This window comes from Nyctereutes procyonoides, unplaced genomic scaffold, assembly GCF_905146905.1.
Source record: "Nyctereutes procyonoides isolate TBG_1078 unplaced genomic scaffold, NYPRO_anot_genome, whole genome shotgun sequence".
Lineage (NCBI taxonomy): Eukaryota > Metazoa > Chordata > Mammalia > Carnivora > Canidae > Nyctereutes > Nyctereutes procyonoides.
The window spans coordinates 4,901,498-4,923,322 of NW_026575031.1; the positions used below are offsets into that span (position 1 = coordinate 4,901,498).

Below are 21,825 nucleotides of genomic sequence, written 5' to 3' on the forward strand. Positions count from 1 at the left end.
GGTGCCTCAAGATGAAACCTGACATCCTGAGCACAAGTATGCAGTGCTTGTGCTCAGGATGGTGGGAAAGGGACAGCGAGGTTCCTTTCCTGTCATGCCATATATGCTCTTAGAGCACTAATCCCCAAACTTTAATTACTCACATTCTACCTTCACAATGTTTGCTACATTCACCTTCCCCAGAACAACTATCTACTTAATATTTTTCTTTAAACCAAGTACTATTTTTACTCCAATACATTTATTTTCATGCAAAGCAATGTTTCTAAGTTTTAATGTACTACTTGTAGCTTTACTACCAAATATTTAACCATCCCTATTTAAAATTAATTTTTAAAATAAAAAATGTTACCTCCTAAAACTATTAATTACACAACCAACTGTTCATGTACGACACATTGGGACGTGTTGCTTTAGAGAGAAAGTACAGTGAACTTTCACCACTCACTGAGCATAGTGTGCCTTTGAATCTATCATTCCCTCCTCTTAGAATATCCTTTCCTATTATATGTAATTTACTCCCTTTCTTTAAGACTCAATCCAAAAGGCACCTTCCCTTTGAAGCTTCCCTAACTCATAGAGTTGCTCCCCATCTGAACTCGAAAGCAATTTTTAGCTGCCTCCACCATAACATTTATCACAATGTAGTTAGTAACTTATGAAACTGAGTACTCAAGTTGTCTTTGAGACATACCATTATCTACTTAGGTACTCAGAAAAATGTCTGCTAAACAAATGAAGAATGATGGATTATATAGAGCCAAACGTTAGTCATTCATAGCATAAGTATTGTAGTATAATATTACTTCTGTTAAGTAAAAGACATCCTAACATCTCAATGCATGAAAGACTCCTCTGTAATGATCAAAGGCCAATCAGCAAGTTTAGAGGTGTTCCCAGTACAGGGCAGAAAGAACACAGAAGGACTGAGAAGGGAGTATAAAATTACACTAGATTTTAGTGTAGCATTTTTATGCAAGCTTGCTTGCAGAGGTTCTGGTTATCCTTTTTAGGAATCCTCCATTTAATGATCACTTCCTTACCTCAAACTTTTTAAATTAAAGCTAGAGAAGCAGATTTGAAATAAAGCAGTGATTATTATGGTGAGTTCTGAAATGATCTCATTGAAAACCAAAATTATGTCACTAACAGGTGAGACCCCCTGAATAACTGCTAGTCCCTAATACCAGCCCTGTATTACAATCAGGGAAATGCCTTCTTCTTATACTTTCCCAGGCTTACAGAAGAATGAGCCAGATAATGGTAAGAGATGAGGTCTCACGTCTGGCAGATATTTTTTAATCTTTTTTAATCTCAACAAGACATTTAATCTCTCCTGCCTTTATTTTCCTCATTTGTAAAATAAAAAGCAGTTGACTAATATTCTAATGAATAAACATTCAAAATTGGTAAAAATATAAATGTATACTTTGACATTCTGGTTATACCTGAAAAATATAAAGACTATACATGTATATTCAAGGGCTGTTATTAGAGGAAGGGAAAACAATTCAAACGTTCTTCATAAATTCAGTCACAGTTAAAGATTTGCTGAGTGTCTCACATAGATTGACTTGTGTTCCCCCCTCCCCAATATTCGTATGTTGACATCTAAATACCTAATACCTCAGAATGTAACTTTATCTGAAGATAGGGTCTTTACAGTGGTAATTAACTTTAAATGAGGTCATTAGGGTGGGCCCTAGTCCTATATGACTGGTGTCGTTTTAGAAGGGGAGATTAGGACATAGACACACACAGAGGGAAGACCATGTGAGGACACAGACAGAACACAGCCACCTAAGCCAAGGAACGAGACCTCAGGAGAAACAACCCTGCCAACACTTTGCTCAGGACTCACAGTCTCCAGAATTGTGAGAAAATAAATTTCTGTTGTTTAAATCACTCTATCTGTAGCAGTACTTTGTTATGGTGGCTCTAAAAAGTTAATGCAGGTACTCTTCCTGGCCTTGGAGAAAAGATGGGCATGCAAAAAGATAAACAGTATGGAAAGAGGGGTATGCTGAAATGGATTATAAATATTATCAACTCAATAGACTTTTATGTAGAGATTAAAATTATAATTATAGGGAATATGTAGCAACCTGAGAAATGTTCATAAAAAATATTAAGTGAAAAGGCAAAACACCACAGTATATCTATTCTATGATAACTATAAAAGATGGTTTGTTAGCAGGCAAAAAAAAAATAGAAAAGAAGAAGAAAATTTGGAAAAATACAGGGTTTTTGCTGAAGTGAAATCCTTGGTGAACTTTCCTTTTTAGTTCTTTCTTGCTGTTGTAATAGCAATGATGCAATAAATTTAGAAGGATTAGTTTTAAAATACACAACTTTTTGTCAATTTAAACTACCATAGTTTACTGGATATTAAATAATAACCATATTAAGTACTGGTACATTCTCTCTCTCTCTCTCTCTCTCTCTGTGCCTTTGCTTTACGTTTCAGTTTGGTTCAAGTTTCTGCTTTTGAAAAAGCTATTCTGAGAAGTATTCTGAAAGGAAATTCAAAGAGATTTTATGAGCCTAAAGACTGTACAGAAATAGTTACTAAAAATAAGTAAGGACATAAGGAAAATAGTGTACTTGATTCTGTATTTGAAAACTGATCTAAAATGAGGTTCTAGAGCCTTGCCTGGCTATGAGCCTCAAAAGCAGGCTCATTTATAAAAATATCTGAGAAGATTTCACCAAAGTAAAGTGAGGACAACTGAAGTGAGCAGAAGAAATAGGTCTCCATCTTCCTGAGGCAGCAGAAAGGACCAGGGCCAGGGCAGCTTATCAGGGACTCATGCATCTGACCAGGGCCCTCGCTGCAGAAGGGTAGAGCCCCAGCAGAAAGAGCCCAAATGTCCAGCGTGTCAAAAGAGGGTGTTTTCACAACAGGCTTCCACATAAAGGTCACTGCATCCCCGGCAGCAATGCAGCAAAATCGGCATCTCTCCGCGACTCTTCTGCACGGGGCAGGGTATGGCATGGAAAAGTTAACAAGGGGAAACAGCTGCCCTAGAGCCGCACTGGGTGTTAATCAAAAGCCACCTCCCAAAGAGCGGGGAGGTTTATATCAAGGACCTTAATCTGCCCCCAAGGCCCTGCTTTTACCTTGATTTAGCAGTTCTCACTAATGGCAATCTGTTGTCTTCAGCCCACGCAAGGCCCCCTCAGCTTGGGGTTCCGCTGCTCCTGCGGGCTTGCCTTTGGTAGCCCCTCAAGGAGAAAAGCTCCCCAGGAAGGAGATGGAGCTTTATTTTTATCCCAGTTAAAGTCTCTATCCAATACATTAATCGCTACGATAACCTTGGTCCAGGGCATTTCCTGGAGAAGCTATAACCAGCTGGGGTTAATGAACTCTCCCTACCATTAATTCCTGGGAGAGGCCATTGGCCTGAATTGTTACTTAATTACTCTTCTGTGTACAGCTTCATAAAGCAATGAAATGCCTTCTTTCAGGAAGAAGGGAGATGGTAATGGGGGTCATCAGAGGCCATTAATTTTACAAATAGTTTGTTAGAAACTACAGTATTGTAAGAAGTCACTCTGGCCCACAAATCAACTCAATGCAGTCCTTATTAAGTCAAGATCTGAAACCCAGGTTTCCAGTGACTTGCACACACAAAAAGTTACAAATTGTGCAGAATCTGGCCAAAATGTACACACCAGATAAGATAAATGTACTCATTTATTCTGTTACTTGTGTTACCCCTTTTACCCACCCACCCGGCATACACACACACACACACACACACACACACACCCTAGAGTGTAAACTCCATAAAGGCAGGTTCTTTGGACTCTTTTGTTCACTCTGTCCTGAGTACTTATAATAGTGCTTGGCAAAAATAGATGTTCTTTCAAAGTTTCAGTGTTTGTTGAATGAATGAGTAGTTAGTTGGCTACTTTCTAGGATTGGACTACTGGTGTTAGGACCTAGAGTTCCCATATGAGTCACACTCGGGCAGGAAAAGTGCTCAATCTGCCAGAGAAATAAAGACAGAGGCTTAACCCTTCAAAGTGCCTAGAAATCAGATCCATTATAACTACTGCCACCAAAGGGAAGACTCAACCCTGAAACATGTATCCCTCTAGGCTGTGAACTTGGCACAAATGATAAGAATCCATTGCCACCCACCCTACTGTGACATATTGCCCCACCCATCTTATGTCAATAACAGAGTCATGACACTATGCAAAGTTCTGAGATTCTATTGGATGGTTCCAGTGGAAAGATTAGACTCTTCAGAAGCTAACAGACTAGGGCAGAATCAAGAAGACCATACATCAGAAGGGAGGTAGAGTTTATTGGAGAAAAGAAGGCAACTAAGTACCAACAAAAGCCAGTTATTTACTCCTGCTTATTTTTTCTGAGTCCTATTTAATACTAGAGATCTTAATATCTGGAGATCCTTATAGAAGTCAGACAAGAAAGAAGAGAGGTTATTTTTCAGGGGACATGTATCCAACCATGGAGTCTTAAGAGAAGCAGCCAGGCATAGAGAAAAAAAAGAGACTTAAGAACAATCGATAACCTCTATTGATTCTTATTGTCATGTACACATTTTCAAAGGATTTTGTGTTGGTGAATCATCTTAGTATAACTGCCAACAGGATTTATATTGAATTTTCCAGCACTATCCTTCTATCTTCACTGTATCCTTACTGAGGCATAATCATATCATGGGCAGAAGAATCACAAGGCTTTTTTGTTGTTGTTGTTGTTATGTCCAAAACGTAGAACTGGGAGGGGGGAAACCAATTAATTTTATTCCTATATTTTGGGACTTTCGTGTAGTTACAGAGTGGACCTACTTCCCCAATTCATTAGATACATCTCTGCTGGTATTTTAGGGAATCTACCATGGAAGAACACAAGGACAAGCAGCTAGATTATGAGTAAGTAGTCATAATTATGCAAAGCCACATCCAAGGACCAAGGTATGAGCATGTCTGCTGTTGATTCCTTTCTTCATCTTCTAGTTTCCCTCTTTCTTTCAGCTCCTATCCATCACTGCACTCAGCCCCAAGTGCCCCTGCCCTCCTGAAGTGATATCCATTGCAAATCCCCCATCCAAGCCAGCCCTTCCAAGATAGGACTTTCCTTTTCCAAAATCCTCCCTCATGCCTACTCAAAACAAAGGTCCCTCTGCCTCACTATCTTATTTCCAGTTAATCATTTTAGAGACAAACCAATTAATTGGCGAACTGGAAAATGAAAAGTTTATTGAGAGCTTCCCACATGCCAGATAACTTTCTAGACTGCACTAGCATTAAGTTACAATTATTTCATTCAAATTTACTTCAAAAAAGATGTCTGCATTCTTGAAAGTGAATGCCTGGATTACTTCTGTGTGTGCTCAATGGAGTGACTACCATAGTAGATTCTCAAGCCTTCTAACAGGCAATGGAGAAGTTTTCAGATGGGGAGAAGCAGGAAAAGACTGAAGCCCTAACTGCTAATGGAAATTTCTTATGGTTCTGCATAAAGCAGAATCAACTACGTACCAGCTACCTGAATAAAAGTACTTGATAAAAGTATATCACATGAGCAGGCTTTGTGAACAATTTGAGAAATCATTCTCTCCAATGCAAAAGGCTATTTAAGGAAGTAAAACTTCTCCTGGAAGCAAAGTGGAGGTACACTATTATCCTGAGCCCTTTGGGTGAGAAATACTGGGTAAAACCTTTCTTGCTGACTGAATTAAGAATTACTGAAACAAATTATAGAGCATGATTAAGAAACATAATTCCCTAAAAATGAAAAAGTACACTCCCAGAAATAGCCAAGCTAATGTGTTATATGTCTACTAGATATCCTCTTTAGTCCAAAGGTTATTGATCTTAAGATAACTGGCCCTTGTTCATTTTGGGGGCTGAGTCTATAGGTCAGAAAAAGTGGAAATCTTAAGATTGGTCCAGTCAAAGAGGAACATTAACAGTTTGAACATGGATCTTGAAAGGGATATGCAGAGAATAGATGAAGCAAATCAGGAACTTCTTCTCAAAATCCACGAGAAAGAAAATGAGATTCAGAGGTAAGTTTTGGGGCTTGGTGAGGGACCTTCCTGATCCAAAGAACTGGGTGGAGGAAAAGAAACAAAACTCAATATCCCAGCTTATGCTAGGAACCTGTATCTTATATAACAAAAAAAGTTTCTTCTTCATTCTTTGGTGTTGGTCTATGGTTCAAATCCTGAAATACAGCAAGTTTCAGAGAAAATCTTAAAAGAATGAGTGGTTCTTACCTGAGCTAAAAGAACTTTGGGGTGTTTGATGCAGGAATCACCGGAATCGTACTTGTTTTATCTTTAGAGTCATTCTGATCCTAAGGATCCAGGAAAGAAAGGGTTTCCAACCTGGGATTTGGATTTATTGTCATTGAAGTACCCTTAAAACTGACATGTGTTTTATCAGTTCTAAGGCTGTCATTCTTCATAGTGCCTGCTTACGTTTTCCAGGCTGGAAAGTGAGATCACTCAGACCAGAGACTTGGCTGAAGATGAGGAGTGGGAGAAGGAGAACTGCATCGCAATGGAGAGGGAAAAAGCCTTGCAGGAGCTGGAAGAAGAAACAGCTAGACTTGTAAGCAAGAGGCAGGGAAGAGCCATTTGATAGATTGTATTCCTCATCCCTGTCAGATAAAATAATCTCCCCTTTTGCATACAAAGAAAAGTCAGCCCCAAAGTCATAGCAGAATATGTTCTTGCATGTGTGGACGGTAGGGTTTCTCTGATAATATTTAATATTAGGAAGCCCTGCATGTGGACCTCTCAACCTCTAGTAAGTTGGTGTGTCCATATAGAGACCAAACCACAGATCTTTTATCTGACATTATGCAGGAAGGTATGGTTACTACAGGAAAATATCACTGGGGTGAAATGGAGAACAATCAACTGAATAAAAACAGATGGCAGTGTGCAGATACACACTTAATACTCTGCTTCTTTCTCTCAACAGGATAGGAAGAATGAAACTCTGGTCCACAGTATAGAAGAACTTCAAAGAAAGGTGGGGTGAGGCTCTTGTGTTCCTGGGTGTCCCCAAGCACCACAATCATCTAAGAGGCAAGGGAGGAAAAATGATCACAGAGGATCCCACATGTCAGAGACACCTGTTCTGGGAGTGGATACTAATCCTACCCACTGTCCTGAGGCTGAACCTCATGACCTAGGTGCCATGGATTTTCCCTGCAAGCATCAGGTGATAGGAGTGCATAGGGTATTCCAGGTATTCAGTGATCCCATGAGTTCTTCATTCTGTCACAAAGAAATGGATCCCAACAGATACTTTGTTGAAGGGATTGACTGAGACCCTTGTGGTGAGAGGTTAATTTTACTTTCATTAGAGACTGCTAAAAATATTTAATGCCAAAAATTTCCCTCTTCTTTGTCCAGGTATTCTCTCTACCTCAACTCCTAGTCAAAATACAGTGGGCTTCTTTATAATTACCCTACTTTCTGACCCATGCCTGCAGCCCTGTATAATCTGGCATGGATTAGGGGGTTCAGGGAAGTACTCCTGCTTTAAGCAGACTCTAGTTTGGGTGTCAAAACTAACAAGAGGAGGGATATGGAGGTAGAATAAGGATGTTCCCAAAGACACCAAGTTTCCATCAAGGGACCATCTCCTGGTAGCTCTAATCAAGGCCAAGTTACTGGCTCCACACACCAGAGAATGTCTTTGTCTTCTATATTTTTTAATTTGATAGAATTTTTATTTGAAATATATTTTTTTCTATTTGAACCCATAGCTTACAAGGAAATCGCATAAGGCAACCAAGTGTGAACAAGACAATCCAAAGGGATCCCCAGAAGAGTCAAAGGTAAACCAAAAAGCAATCTCAAATGGGTTTGGGCTGTATGACATGTAAACAATGGTCAAAGTTAGGATAAATTCTTTGCAGGCTTCAGCCTGGACTGCTAGGTGCTGATTCTCTTCTCCCCTTTGTAAGGAATTTCACTCTGAAGCCTATATTTTGTTCTCTCCATGAAAAGAACAGAACACAAATGCTCAAATGCATATATAGCATTGAAGTCCCTCGTTTCAATCCTGCCCCCAGCGGTACTTAGTATAATACATGAAGTTGGGCAATTTAATCAGTCCTTCTCAGCCTCAGTTTGAAAACTGAATGAAATTATGTATATAAAATATTCTTTTTCTAGAGTTCTAAAACATTAAAAAGTCACAATTTTAAGGTGATCATTCAAAAGTCTAGCTGAAGCATATGTATGACTTCATAGAGGCAGAGTTTGGATTTGTAAATCTACTGTGTGCTAGGTAATTTACACACCTTGTCATTGACTCCAATTCAGAAAAGAATTCATTCTACTGGTCATTCAAATACATAGTGACCTCTACCTACTAAGTGCATCATACAGTGCTTAGCATCTCTCTAATTGTGTTCTAGAGCTAAAAACCTGAGCACAATCACAATCCGTCTTCTCAAAAATACAAGGTTTAGACACTATTTTACTCAGCACATAAAATTCTTACTTGATCATTTCTGTAAGATTATGTCTTTGCCTTACCTAATTTCTCTTTTGCTTTTTTTAAAGCTGTTTGTTATTATTATTATTTTATTATTTAGTAATCTCTATATCCAACATGGGACTCACACTCACAACTCTGAGATCAAGAACTGCATGCTCTTTTGACTGAGCCAGCCAGGTGCCCCTTGCTTATTTTTTTCTTAAATTGATAGTTATTTTTATGTATTTCATTTAAGAACAAACAGAAGAATTTTTCAGGCTCTATAAAGATAAAAATTATGTTTTACTACCTAACAGCATAATATACAATAGGCTTTTAAATGCATTGTCCCTATTTCTCAATCTCTTTTGCTTCTTAAACCTATATTAAGCCCATACTTGGGCTCACACTGTGCATGAAGCCTCTGAAGATATGGACACAATGAAAATAGAAATAGAAAGTGAAAGAAGAGAGCATTACTGCCCTATGTTCTGTTAGCCAAATTAGGGTTGACAGCCATAAAAAAAGAGGAAACCCAAAGCCACCAAGTAAGCTTAGTTGGGCATGCCCATCCAGGAAACTTACCAGGAAAGAAAGAAGTTTGGAGCCTATGTGTATCTCAAGAATAAATTGGAACTAAGACTAGGAAGGAATATGAAGCTCCCTTACTATCCTTGCTATAAAACTGCAGCAATGAGGAGATTGATTTTCTTCCTTCTGCCCAAAACAAGCTTTTCTAATAGTAAGCCTGCCAAGATCTAGTGGTGATGCTTTAAGTATGGCTAGGCTGGCCATGTCAGGTGAAATAGACTCTAGATAGAGAGTTTGCAGCACAACATTGGCCTTTGTTTTCCTGGCAGCACTCAGCCCAGCCTGAACAATTCCAGAGTATTATCAGCCCTTGGATCACTCCATTTTATCCACCTATTTTGTAGAATTCTATGAAATATACATCATTTATTTTGTTTCTGTTCCTCTTGCATGCTGGTGATCAGTTCAATAATTTAATAGGATGTCTGCCTCAACTCCTTGTAACTCAAACCACTGTCCTTAAAATACAGCCTTCAGGGGTGCCTGGGAGGCTCAGTTCAGTAAGCATCTGACCCTGGCTTTCAGTTCTGGTCATGATCTCAGGGTCCTGTGATCAAACTCCAAGTCAGATCCATGCTGTGTGTAATCTGCTTGAGGATTCTCTCTCTCTCTCTCTCTCTCTCTCTGCCCTTCCCCCTGTGCTTGTGCGCTCTCTCTCGCCCTCTCTCTCTCTCAAATTAATAAATAAATCTTTAAAATATAGCCCTTAGCAAGTGAAATAAGTCAGAGAAAAACAAATACCATATGATTTCGCGCATATGTGGAATTTAAGAAACAAAACAAATGAACATATGGGAGGCAGGAAAAAAAGAGAAAGGAAGGGATGCCTAGGTGGCTCAGTGGCTGAGCGTCTGCCTTTTGCCCAGGGTGTGATCCTGGAGTCCCAGCATCGAGTCCCACATCGGACTCCCTGAATGGAACCTGCTTCTCTCTCTGCCTATATCTCTGCCTCTCTCTCTCTCTCTCTCTCTGTGCCTCTCATGAATAAATAAATAAAATCTTAAAAAAAAAGAGAGAGAGAAACAAACCACAAGATACTCTTAATGATAGAGAACAAACTGAAAACTGATGAAAGGAGATAGGTGGGGGATGAGTATTAAGGGGGACACTTAATATGATTAGCAGCAAGTGTTGTATGTAAGTGATAAGTCACTAAATTCTACTCCTGAAACCAATATTGAACTGTATGTTAACTAATCAGAATTTTAATAATAATTTGAAAAAAATTATTTTTTTCTGCTTAAAATAAGTAAAATACAGCCCTTAGCACATTTGGTTGTTTGGCCCTAGATGTAATTGACTGGAAAGGAAAGGAACTGTTAGAAGTCCAAATGTGAAATAATGGTATCTAGATGAAACAGAACTGAAAAAGGAAAAGGAAGAAAGACTATAATATGTCCTCTCTGCCCACAGATTATATGCCAAATGCATCTACTCCTATCTACTACTACTATTACCACCACTCTTTTGCAAGCCACCACAACCCCTCATCTGCATGCTAAAGTTGCCTCCTAACTAGTACTTTTGCTTTTACACTTAACCGCAATCTACCTTCCACACATAGAAAACACTCTTCTTTAGAAAGAAGACAAACCAGACTATGTCTTTACAATTTCAAGCTCTCACCTGGCTTCTCTCTGTAATTAGAATAAATACTCAAACTCTCTAGAAGCTATCAGGCCCTACATAATTTCATATGTGTCTACCTTTCCCCCACTCGTCTCATTCTTACCAATCTCCCCTATGCTTCTGCCGTATAACTTCTTCATAAACACCAAATTTGTGCTATTTCACAGCCTTGGTCCTTGCTGTACTTCTGCATGGGAAATATTTCTTCCAGATCTCTATTTGCCTAATATTTATTATTTAAATTCAACTCAAGAGTCATCTCACCTCAAGTTTGACTCCCCTCCACTAAAAAAGCATCTGAAATTGGTCCTGAGGTTCTTGAACCACCTGTAAGATAGCCTGTCAGATCCCATTTCAGAATGGAATCCTGCTTTTGCCTGGCTGAGTTACAATATCCTTCCCTTTCTCCAGGCTAAATTACAACAGCTGAAGGCTTCCTGTGCAGTCCAAGAGAAAGAACTAGCCAAGGTAATGACAATAACTTCAATGTTTTCCCAAAGGAAAGAAAACAAGATTTGAAGGAATGTATTAGAGTATGTGAATATATTCCCCTGGATCACCTTCTGTTTATCATTTTTTACAGGATACCTTCCATAAACTATATCATCAATAAATCATTATCTATTTTTCTCCCAACTGTCCCCAAATAATTCTCATTGGGACTATAAAATATAGCTTGTTTATCCTTAAAAAAAAGATATGAGTTCACACATACAGCAAATACATATTTAGAACAATTAGAAAAACACATTTAGGGCCTGGAACCTAAGCGGAAACTTAGTAAACTACTGTTGTTATAGCAATTTACCGAGCAAAATTTAAGACTGAATTTTGGCTTCCGAGGTCATGGAAGACTATGCATTTGTGGCCCAGCTCTGTGAAGATCAGGCCCTCTGCATAAAGGTACAGTTTCTCAGTAAATGGATAGCAATGGGTTTGTTAAGGTACAGAATGAAATGAAACCAAGCTCTTCAAAGAACACTGCAACAATTTTAATTCTTCAAGATAGCAATGCAAAGGCCTTTAGGGAGGATGACACTCCATCACAAAAACCACTCTATTAATGCCCTACTATCCTAAGCTCTGTGCTCTTAAATTAATAATGAGCATTTTTCCTATTTATAATCCCAACAACTGTAGGCACCTGCCCAGTGGTGAAGTGTAGTGAGAGATCTGGAGTTGTGGGAGGCTGAGGGACTGGGAAAGGAGACAAAAATGGCAGTGGGAATACCAACCATTCATGTGACAATGTAGTAATACATACATATTATGATTAGAAAGAGCATAAAGTTTCTGGCTAATAACTGTAGTTTCTTTTATTTCTCTTTGAAGAAGTACCAGGAAACTTTGAGGAAAATAGAAGAAGAACTAGAGACTCGGTTCCTTGAAAGAGAAGTGTGAGCTTTGGCAAACAAAGGAACATCCTGGTTTTAGTGGTAACTCCATTTCAGATGGGGTCAGAGCAAACTTCCCTCTGACCAATTCCTATTTGGAATTGATTGAGCCCCTACACTATGTAACCTTCCCCTCTGTTATCGATCTGGTTGACCCTTACTAAACCACATCCATTTTTAAATGCAGTCTTAAAAGACTGCAGAAACACACCTTCCTTCATACTTTTATCACCTTACCAATTATTTGGCTTTATATTAAAGGCAGGAACATGTGCTTTAAAAAGTTAGTGGTCTGGCACCTTGATAAAAAGGGCATTTCTTATATTTTACAAAAAAGGTCTTAAAATTAATATTACTCCCACTCTCCCAAAATATATAGAAACTCAACTATATGGGCTAGACGTGAAACTAATCTCCAGATACAAACTAGGGCTATCATATTATGAAACCAAACTTATACTAGATGTAACTATGAACATTAAAAATTAGAAATGAGGGCAGCCCTGGTGGCTCAGCAGTTTAGCGCCGCCTTCAGCCCAGGGCCTGATCCTGGGATCTGGGATCGAGTCCCACGTCAGGCTCCCTGCATGGAGCCTGCTTCTCCCTCTGCCTGTGTCTCTGTGTCTCCCATGAATAAAAAAATAAAATCTTAAAAATAATAATAATAAAAATAAAAATTAGAAATGATAGGGCAGCCTGGGTGTCTCAGCAGTTTAGTGCCACCTTCAGGCCAGGACCTGATCATGGAGTCCCATGTCGAGGCTCCCTGCATGGAGCCTGCTTCTCCCTCTGCCTGTGTCTCTGCTTCTCTGTATGTATGTATGTGTGTGTGTGTGTGTGTGTGTCTCATGAATAAATATATAAAATCTTTCTAAATAAATAAATAAATAAATAAATATAAAAATTAGAAATGATAGAGAAAATCCCCCTTCAAAAAATTACTCCTTGAGTTTGTCAGAAGAGTCTAAATAGTGAGAAACTAAAGCCAAAAACCTCACTTGCATTTCTTGACCCTCTTTAGAAGTTAAATCTTAAACAGTTGGGAATTTTTTCCACTTATTAAATATTTTGGAATCTGAGGACCAAGAAAAAGATCTAAACTGTATATAGCCTCTAAGTAGGCTCAGTTCACACTGTGGCCTGGAGGCCAGGACACCAGAACTTGGAGGTCCTTGCCTCTAATGAACACCTTCAAACCTTCTGAGATCCTTCCTGAACATTAAGTATGATTCCATTGGTAAGCCAAGATTTTAGAATAGGGCTGCTCAATAGAAGTTTCTGTGCTATCCAAAATGTAGTCACTAGCCACCCATTGAGTACTTGAAAGATGACTATTGTGACTGAGGAACTTATTCTTTTTATTGTCATTAAATGTAAACAATTACATATAGCCACTGACTACCATAGTGCACAATATAGCTTTAAAATATAAAACTGTTTATAAATAACCATGACATAGTATGAATATTTGAAGGTACTTTATTCAACCCCTATGTTCTTTTTCCCCTAGATCAAAAGTCTTGAGCATGAATTCTGCAAGAAGAGAGTCTAACAGCCAAAATAATAAAGTAAGCATTTCACTCTACTTTCAGCTTCTCTCAGTGTCATTGCCTTCAAGGGAGTTTCCAAAACACTATCAGCCACCAAACACATACCAATCTTCCCATGTGCATTTTCCAAGAATAGTACCAGACATATTTCTAAAGCATTCTAACCCTAACACACAAAGAAGATCCTATGAAACAATGGTCTTTCCTCTCTTGGTGCCATGCAAATGATGTATTCTCAAAGAAACTAGCCTAATATATCACAGAGTTCAGGATGGAAGCAAGAAGAAACACTAATTGAGGATACACTGTATGAGAGGAGGTCAATACAAGACACATGTACCACTCCTCCCATCTCCCAGAAATCACGATGCTCTTTCCTGGTGATTCCAACATGGTCCCAAAACTCTTATTACACAGAGCACCAGGGCACCTATCATCATCTAATCAGAGCTGGCCCATGAGTTAAAACATGAGAAGTCATTTCTTCTTTATGATACAGCTTCAGTGTCCGCTCATACTTAACAGCATGATGTCATTAGCAGATATGCAAAGGTCTAAAGGAGACAGAATTGGATGTAAAGCACCAGTCTTCTTGGCCTGCTTAGCATCTTGTAACAGCAAGTTTATAAGGCAAAAAGATAAACTTTTGTTAGACTTTAATTTTATAATTTATATTGGATTAAGAGCCAAAATTGACATTCACCAGAAATTTTATCATTGAGATATATGGTCCTCATAATTTCAGAAAAAGGGAAATAACCTCTTCCTAAAAAGCAAATATCAACAACCAATCATTGTCCTGGAGTCATTCAGATGTTTGGATATATATTAGACCACATTCACAGTGACCATGGTTCCCATTATTCTGAACAAGTCATTCTGGCCTCAAGCTTGCATATTGTATAACTAACAAAAACAGCAACAACAAAACTCCTGAAATTACTTAGATCCCACCTCTCTAAGAACCAAGCTTGGTATGCTCACTGATATATCCCACCATCTACCCCTTAGTGACTCATCAAAGTATTCCTTCTCACCACCTCTCAAAGAAAAAGCAGAGTTGTCTTCATCAAGATTACCGAAGTCCCATGATGGTTCAATGACCTATAATGTTCGAACAATCTTTACAGAGTCTGCCTGAGCAACTGGCCTGTTGACATGCCACTTAAACTCACACAAGCTATAGAACCAAATTTGTAACGCAGAAAGTTTCTAATTTCAATTCTGTGCGTGTCATTTCCACAATTTTAAAATGTGACTGTAATTCCTCTTCGTTTTTTTTTTTTTTTCACAAGGAAGCTAAAAGGAAAATGAAATGACTGAGAAAATATTTTGGAAGAGAGACGCCACAGAAATCCAGGATACATCCTCATCTTTACATTTTTTATAGCTTTTAAAATTTCTCTTAGAATATATTTGTGTGATTTTCATAGCCTGTAAAGTTCTTTAAAGGTTACTGGTTAAGTAGGAGGTAACAGTGTAGTTGAAAGAGCCCTGAATGCATATTCAGAGGACCCAGGTTCCAAGCCTGGCCTTGCTACTTGCTAGCTATATGACCTTGGGCAACCTTTTTATGCCTTCATTTATTCCTATCAATATATTTTAAAAGTGATAAAACTACACATACATACACACTCGCATGCATATATGGTTGTCTTTGAAAATTCCATCTGTTTAAACAGCATATAAAAAATTATAAGATATTATCTAAATATAACATTAACTACTGGCTCACTGAATGTTATTTGACAGTGATGATAGCTTCCAGAAATTGCTTATTTATCCATATCCTTTCTTCTCCCAGGATCATTCTCTCCAAAAGAAGGGAACATGGTTCTGTAAAAGGTAAGTAGACATTATTGAATAAACTTCCTGGAAAACTGGGAGTTCCACTTAGCTATCCTGGCAAATAACAAAGTCTAGACAAGGAGACCCTTATATACATACACACACCCAGAGTGAAGTCAACAAACTAATGTCATTGATGACTTTTTTTACATATGTTTGTTAGTTCTAACGTATGACTTCCTTGTCCAAAGACAATTCCTAATCTCAACTTTCCAGTTTTAGAAGCCAATAGTCTAGCAGTAATCAGAAACAGGAATTTTATCACCTAAGAGAGAGATGGCAAACTTACACTTACTCCTTTTTCCCTTTAACAATTTGAATTAGCTTGATGGATCTGGTTCTCCAATGACATCAGTAGATTATGAATGGGGGGGGGATCTTTTTGTGGTTCATAAGATGATGAATAGGGTTTTCACACTATGTGTGAGATGTAGCTACCTCAAATCTTGTGACAGTAACAACATGTTACATTAGAAATAGTAGAGAACTTGCAAATTCAAGTATCCCCTTGCCTAACATAAATAAGAGAGAAGATGATTGTGAAAGATCGTACCCAGCCCATAATAATTGCTGGAAAATACTTGTTAAACTGAATAAGAGCTCAAGATTCAAATAACCAAGTGGATATTAGTCCTGAGGGAATTACTGTGATAGCAAAATAAAATTGGCATTCATGAAGCCCCAAGGATCAGATTATGTTCACTAGAATTTGTTTAAGAAGAAATAGAGAAGCATATTTTCAAAGTGGTATGAAATAAGATTTAGAAATAGTTCCACCAAAATGGTTAAAATTATTGGTGCTTAAAGGCTACTCCAATTATCTATAAAGTTTGCTTAAGGGGGGATACCCCTTCATACCAGATAAGTGTTACATATTTGGATATCCCTAAACACAATGTTCCCAGGATAGCCAGCAGAATTTCCCTAGAACTTCCAGGCTGCCTTCACCTATAGTTTGACATCAATGCCTCACATGAACTGCCCACGTGGGCTCCCAGGAGAAGAACGGTCTGCCTTAAAAGAGAGTTATTATCCCGAAGAGAACCTGACAACACCCTAAAAGTCTAGTTCTTCATATCAAACAACAAAGGTCTCTCCTCTTGCTCTGCTCCAACATCCTGTCAGCCACTGGTATATTGGGTCTGGCCCAAGAGATAAGAAAGCTAAATTATTCCTAAGATTTTCTCTGGGAATGTCATCCCAGAACTTTCTCATAAATACTGTTTAGTTTCAAGGAGAATACTAGGAAGAAGTTTATGAAGCTTTCTGATTCTAATTCTGACCAAGATGCTATACTCTAACAGACCCTGGCTCCTGTCACCAAGATCAGTTCTAGAGAAAATCTTAAGGAAACTAGTGGGGAAGAATCTGTTTTTCACTGGTAGGTGGAGGTATGTAGGGAATTTATTCCTCAGCTGGTGGCAGCCCACCACTGCTGGACAAGGGTAATACAGGAAAAGAAAAAGTAAAGATTCGCTTGCACAAATCATAGTAAAACCACAAGGCCAAAATAATACATAAGCTAAAGAAGAAATCAGAACCATCACAGAGGAATTTATAGAAATTCATTTGGAAACATTAAAAGTAATATGAATGAAAGAAGAGAAATACCATGATTATAGATAGAAAGCCATAGTATCATAGATGTATCAATTCTCTTCAGATGATAGACTCAGTTCAGTTCCAACCAAACTGCCCAGAAGGGTTTTTTTTTTTAAATTAAATTGAATACAATTATTCTAAAATATATTTTTTTTAAAAAAAAGATTTTATTTATTTATTCATGAGACACACACAGAGAGAGGCAGAGACACAGGCAGAGAGAGGAGAAGCAGGCTCCCTGCACGGAGCCTGATGCGGAACTCGATCCCAAGACTCCAGGATCACACCCTGAGCCAAAGGCAGATGCTCAACCACTGAGCCACCCAGGCATCCCTCTAAAATATATTCTATGTAGAAGAATAAAGAGTCAAAAATAACCCTGGCAATTTAAAGAAGAGCAAGGAGTGGGGAACATGCCCTTCTAGATATCACAACTTCCTATAAAGCTACAGTAATTACAATAGAATGATATTGTCACAAGAATAGGAAAATCAGCCAATGAAATAGAAACAGTGCATATATAGAACTCTGATATGTGACAGTGGTATTTCAGAGAGGAAAGGAAGAATTGTTCAAGAAACATGGTAGGGAAAAAAAATAGTTAACCAGTTGAGAAAAAATGAGATTGGATCGATGTGTTAAGGACTAAATGTCCAAAAAAAGAAAAAAAAAACTTTAAAACTTGGCATCAGTTATGTACTGACACATAAAAAATTATCCCAAAGCTTAGTGGCTTCAAGCAACAAACATTTATCATCTCACGGTTTCCGTGGATTAGGAATCTTTGAGCCACTTAGCTGGGTGTTTCTAGCTCAGGGTCTGATATAAGGTTGCAATTAAGATGTTGGCCAAAATTAGAGTCAGTAGAAGGCCTGGATGGGCTGGAGGATCTATTTCCAAGGTAGCTTACTCATATTCTGGCAAATTTTACTGCTTGTTAGCAGGAGGTCTCAGCTCCTCCTTACATGGAGCTCTCCACAAGGCTGCTTGTGTATCCTCACAGTATGACAGCTGGCTTCCTCCTGGGAATAAGGAACAAACTGCAATGCCTTTAGTATGTAATCTAACAAGCCACTCACTGTCACTTCCATGACACTCTACTCTTTAGAACCAAGTCAGTAAGTCCAGGCCACACTCTAAGGCAGAAGAGCCTCTTGAAGGGTGTAATACCAAAGAATGTGTGGACATATTTTAAACTACCATAAACTGTTACTAGAAAATAGGAGCATCTTTTAGGCCTTGATGTAGGGAACAGTTCTTTAAATAAGTGACAAACAGTAGTGGTTTAATTAAAGATTGATAAACTAGACTTTTTAAAAAATAACTTTTGTTCTTTAACACCTTAGAGCAAGTGAAAGTTGTAAGGTGGAGCGAATATATTCCCAGTACACACAATGGAAAAGGGTTGATATCAAGAACATATAAAGAACTCCTGTAAATCAATAAGACTAGCCCGAACAACCTAGTAAATGGGTAAGAGGAAGCACATAAGACCTGTGAACAGATGTTCAGCATCATTGTTCATCAGAGAAGTGCAAATTAAGACTATTACTTTATATCCACTTGGCAAAATTTTTAAAGCCTCTTGATATCAAGTGTTGGGGAAATACAGATTCACAGAAACACATACCCTGCTGATGGGTTACAACTTTTTATAAATGCTTCAGTAAACAAGTTTACAAAACAAAAACAAAAATAAAAAAATAAAAGAACAAGATAATTTCAGATAGTCATAAATGCTAAAAGGAAATAAAACATGGTGATGAAAGAGAGTAACAGACAAGCCAGCATACTGGAAGGAGCTGCCTTTACAAGGAATTCTTCAGTAATGAAGATAACAATTAGTGGAAGACATTTGAATATTAAGGAGGAGCAAGACATACATTTAGGCAGAAGTTTTATTTTGTTTCTGGTTTTCTAACCCCTGGTTAACAGTTTCCTGACTTTCTCTTTTCAGGATTTTTCAATACGTCTTTTTCACCACCCTATTTTTCATCAGACTGCTGGGCTACTTGTTTTTCCATATAAGTTTTATAAATCCAGATCTCCTTATCAACATACTGCCCAAGATATTGAGCAGGGGCATCCTGTGGAAGCTAAGATGCTTCCTCTTTCCATCTCTGACACTTGAGACAGAGGACATGTTACCCCACTGATCCCCAAGAAATATCCTTGAGCAAAAGAAGGCAAGTGATGAGTCTGAGTCTGTAGACTAAGAGGCGGCGGAATTTGCGAAGGGAAAAGGTTTTCCTCAGTGTTTGCCTTGAGGTCTGTCTACTTAATTACCTTCTCTTTCCATGCTGTCTTTCCAAGACTGACCTTGCCCAGGAAAAAGCTCTGTCAATAGATTTCTATGGCTATAGGATGAGCTAAATAGTACCAGATAGTGAACAAACTAGACCATTTTTAGAATACTGTCATAGATGCTAAGCAAAGTTAGAGTTGACCAATTCTTCCAGGAAATCTTTAAAATCTGAAAGACTGGATCCCTGCCTATAATACAGAAGATTGCTCACTACTTATATTAGAATCCTTTGGTTACAAATGACCTTAACTTAAACTAATTTATAAATTCATAGCAAAGAAAAAAAAAGCTCGGGGAGGTGGGGGAAGAAGGGGAATTATTACCTCATGGAACTAAAACTCTGGGGTTCCCGGCATGGGTGGATTCAGAAGTCTCAAAGCAATATATCACTGAGGTTTCATCACTCTCTCTCTTTAAATTGGCATTCTCCTTTTAGTGGCAAGATACTGCCAACAGCCTAAGTCCCATAGTACAAGATTAGCAGCCTTGGGAGAATGGAACAGTCTTTTCAACAACTCCAACAGGAAACTTCAGAGAAACTGCCTCAGCTGGGGCCATGTGCCTAACCCTGCCCCACATTCAGTGTGGCCAAGGGAATGGGAATACTCGGATTAGTCAAGTGTGAATCCAACCTCTTGGGGAGGTTGATAAGAGGAAAAGAGATATATAAGGAAGTGAACCTCACCTAAACTACATGGAACAAATGTCTCTAAGAAGGGGCTCAGTTCCCAAAGAAAGGAAAAGGGACACTGGGCAGGCAAGAGCAGATGTCCACCTAATCACTAGTTTTAGCCTTACACTTAAACGTCCAATTTTTTCTTTCTCTTTTTTTTAGGTTTATTTATTTGAAAGAGAGATCATGCACACACATGCACAAGCAGGGGAGGGACACAGGGCGTGGAGAGAGAGAATCCAGAGGAGACTCCATACTGAGCACAGAGCCCAATGCAGGGCTCAATTCCACGACCCTGAGATCATGACCTGAGCCAAAACCAAAAATTGGACACTTAACTGACCCAGGTGCCCCAACATCCAACTTTTTCAATTAAACAAACTCTTAAAACTATATTTCACTTCATATGTATTCCTGACAGTAAAAATTTTAACTTCTCAAGATCATAGATCATCTTCTCAAGTTCAGTTTCATCTTCTCAAGATCAAAAACCTACTGTTAAAAACTCAGTAAAAGTACCATATAAAGAATCAGATTTGTAGGGCTAAAGCAAGGATTCTAAACTAAATAGCCTATGATTAATACAAACTGCTTCAGAAACTTGGGGTAACCTACATATGGTCAGACCTCTTATTTTTCCCATTAGTGACTGAATCATCCCCATGCCTTATTAACAAGGTATATTCAAATTCCCTGTTATAGCTTCCCAACCCTTCTAAATTATCTGGAGCCTTGAAAGCTCTGAAATCCAAGGGCAGGGAGGGGTCATTCTGGCTTCCACACCAGCAGGGAACAAACCTAAAGACCCCTCAGTTCATTGCTTCTTGAGGCCATACAAGGGCACTACTGAAAACTAGTTCTGCACAGGTTGATCAAATAATTTATCATCCAAACCAAGACACACGTGAGAATAGAAAAGGACACTATTAGTAATTATGCCAGGACAAGAGAAATCAAACAGGGTTGTCTCAACAGACCAGGACATAGGATTGCCTTCTGTGCAGTCTAAGGCCTGGCATAGTGTGTTTTGTTGAGGGTAGCAGGTCCCATGCTTCAGTGTTAAGCTCAGTCAAGGGTATCTTATGCTTAAGGTCCCAGTACCAGGGATCAAGGTGCACCCCTCCTTCCATCCCTATACTGAGCCCTCGGTTGCAGGGTCAGTTTCTAAAGGATCAAGATTGAATACAGTTTTTGCCAGCCTCACCCTTGCCTCCCCAGGAAGCCTATTAGTCTGGAAAGTCTGACTACTCTCAGGACACCCACACTCTGGAGGTCAGGGGGCTGGTCTCAAGACTCAACCCTCAAAATACAAAGGCCCAAAGAAACTCTAAGGGAGGACAGGACCTAAGGAATACACCTTTACTTTCAGATACTTTTCAGGCTTTTCTGGAATTTCTGCCAGAAAGAGCAGCATTAGTTTACTAAATAAAAGTCAGTGTTTAACCTGCCATTCTTTTCTATGGTCAAACCTGTGTTTTCTAACTTGGCATCAATTAGTCTATTTGGGCAACATCTCTATACATCTACATTCCAAAATACTCATTCCTCAAAATGATGAGTTTATATTGCTCAAGATTTGGAAGCAGAGGGAAAGGAAGAGAAAAGAGAAAAGGAAGAAAAAGAAAAAGAAAAATTCCCAGTACCATGTAGCATCAGGGATATACAGATAAAAGAGACATAGCATCTGTCTTTGGGAAGGTGAAAAGAAGAGACAGATAAATCATGTGCATACATGATGAGTCCCACAATGGA

General features: G+C 38.6%; 1 protein-coding gene and 1 non-coding gene across 2 annotated transcripts; both read left to right on the top strand.

Annotated features, from left to right (window-relative positions):
• Positions 1-4,873: 4,873 nt before the first annotated feature.
• Positions 4,874-19,251, top strand: TMCO5A (transmembrane and coiled-coil domains 5A). The gene is made up of 11 exons (XM_055316617.1): positions 4,874-4,908; positions 5,898-6,047; positions 6,471-6,594; positions 6,970-7,020; positions 7,763-7,834; positions 11,113-11,169; positions 11,545-11,604; positions 12,034-12,098; positions 13,606-13,663; positions 15,450-15,490; positions 19,053-19,251. Exons 1-11 carry the CDS (start codon positions 4,874-4,876, stop codon positions 19,249-19,251), a joined length of 912 nt encoding a protein of 303 aa, XP_055172592.1.
• On the top strand, positions 15,870-15,970 carry LOC129504290 (small nucleolar RNA U13). Its single transcript, XR_008663329.1, has one exon. It is a non-coding gene; the product is annotated as a small nucleolar RNA U13 (small nucleolar RNA).
• Positions 19,252-21,825: the final 2,574 nt, after the last annotated feature.

Excerpts from the sequence above, each read along its gene's own strand:
- TMCO5A (XM_055316617.1), top strand. The coding sequence starts at position 4,874 with ATGGAAGAACACAAGGACAAGCAGCTAGATTATGA. Across the intron at positions 7,021-7,762 it reads TAGAAGAACTTCAAAGAAAG|CTTACAAGGAAATCGCATAA; the intron begins GTGGGGTGAGGC and ends TTGAACCCATAG. Across the intron at positions 7,835-11,112 it reads GATCCCCAGAAGAGTCAAAG|GCTAAATTACAACAGCTGAA; the intron begins GTAAACCAAAAA and ends CCCTTTCTCCAG.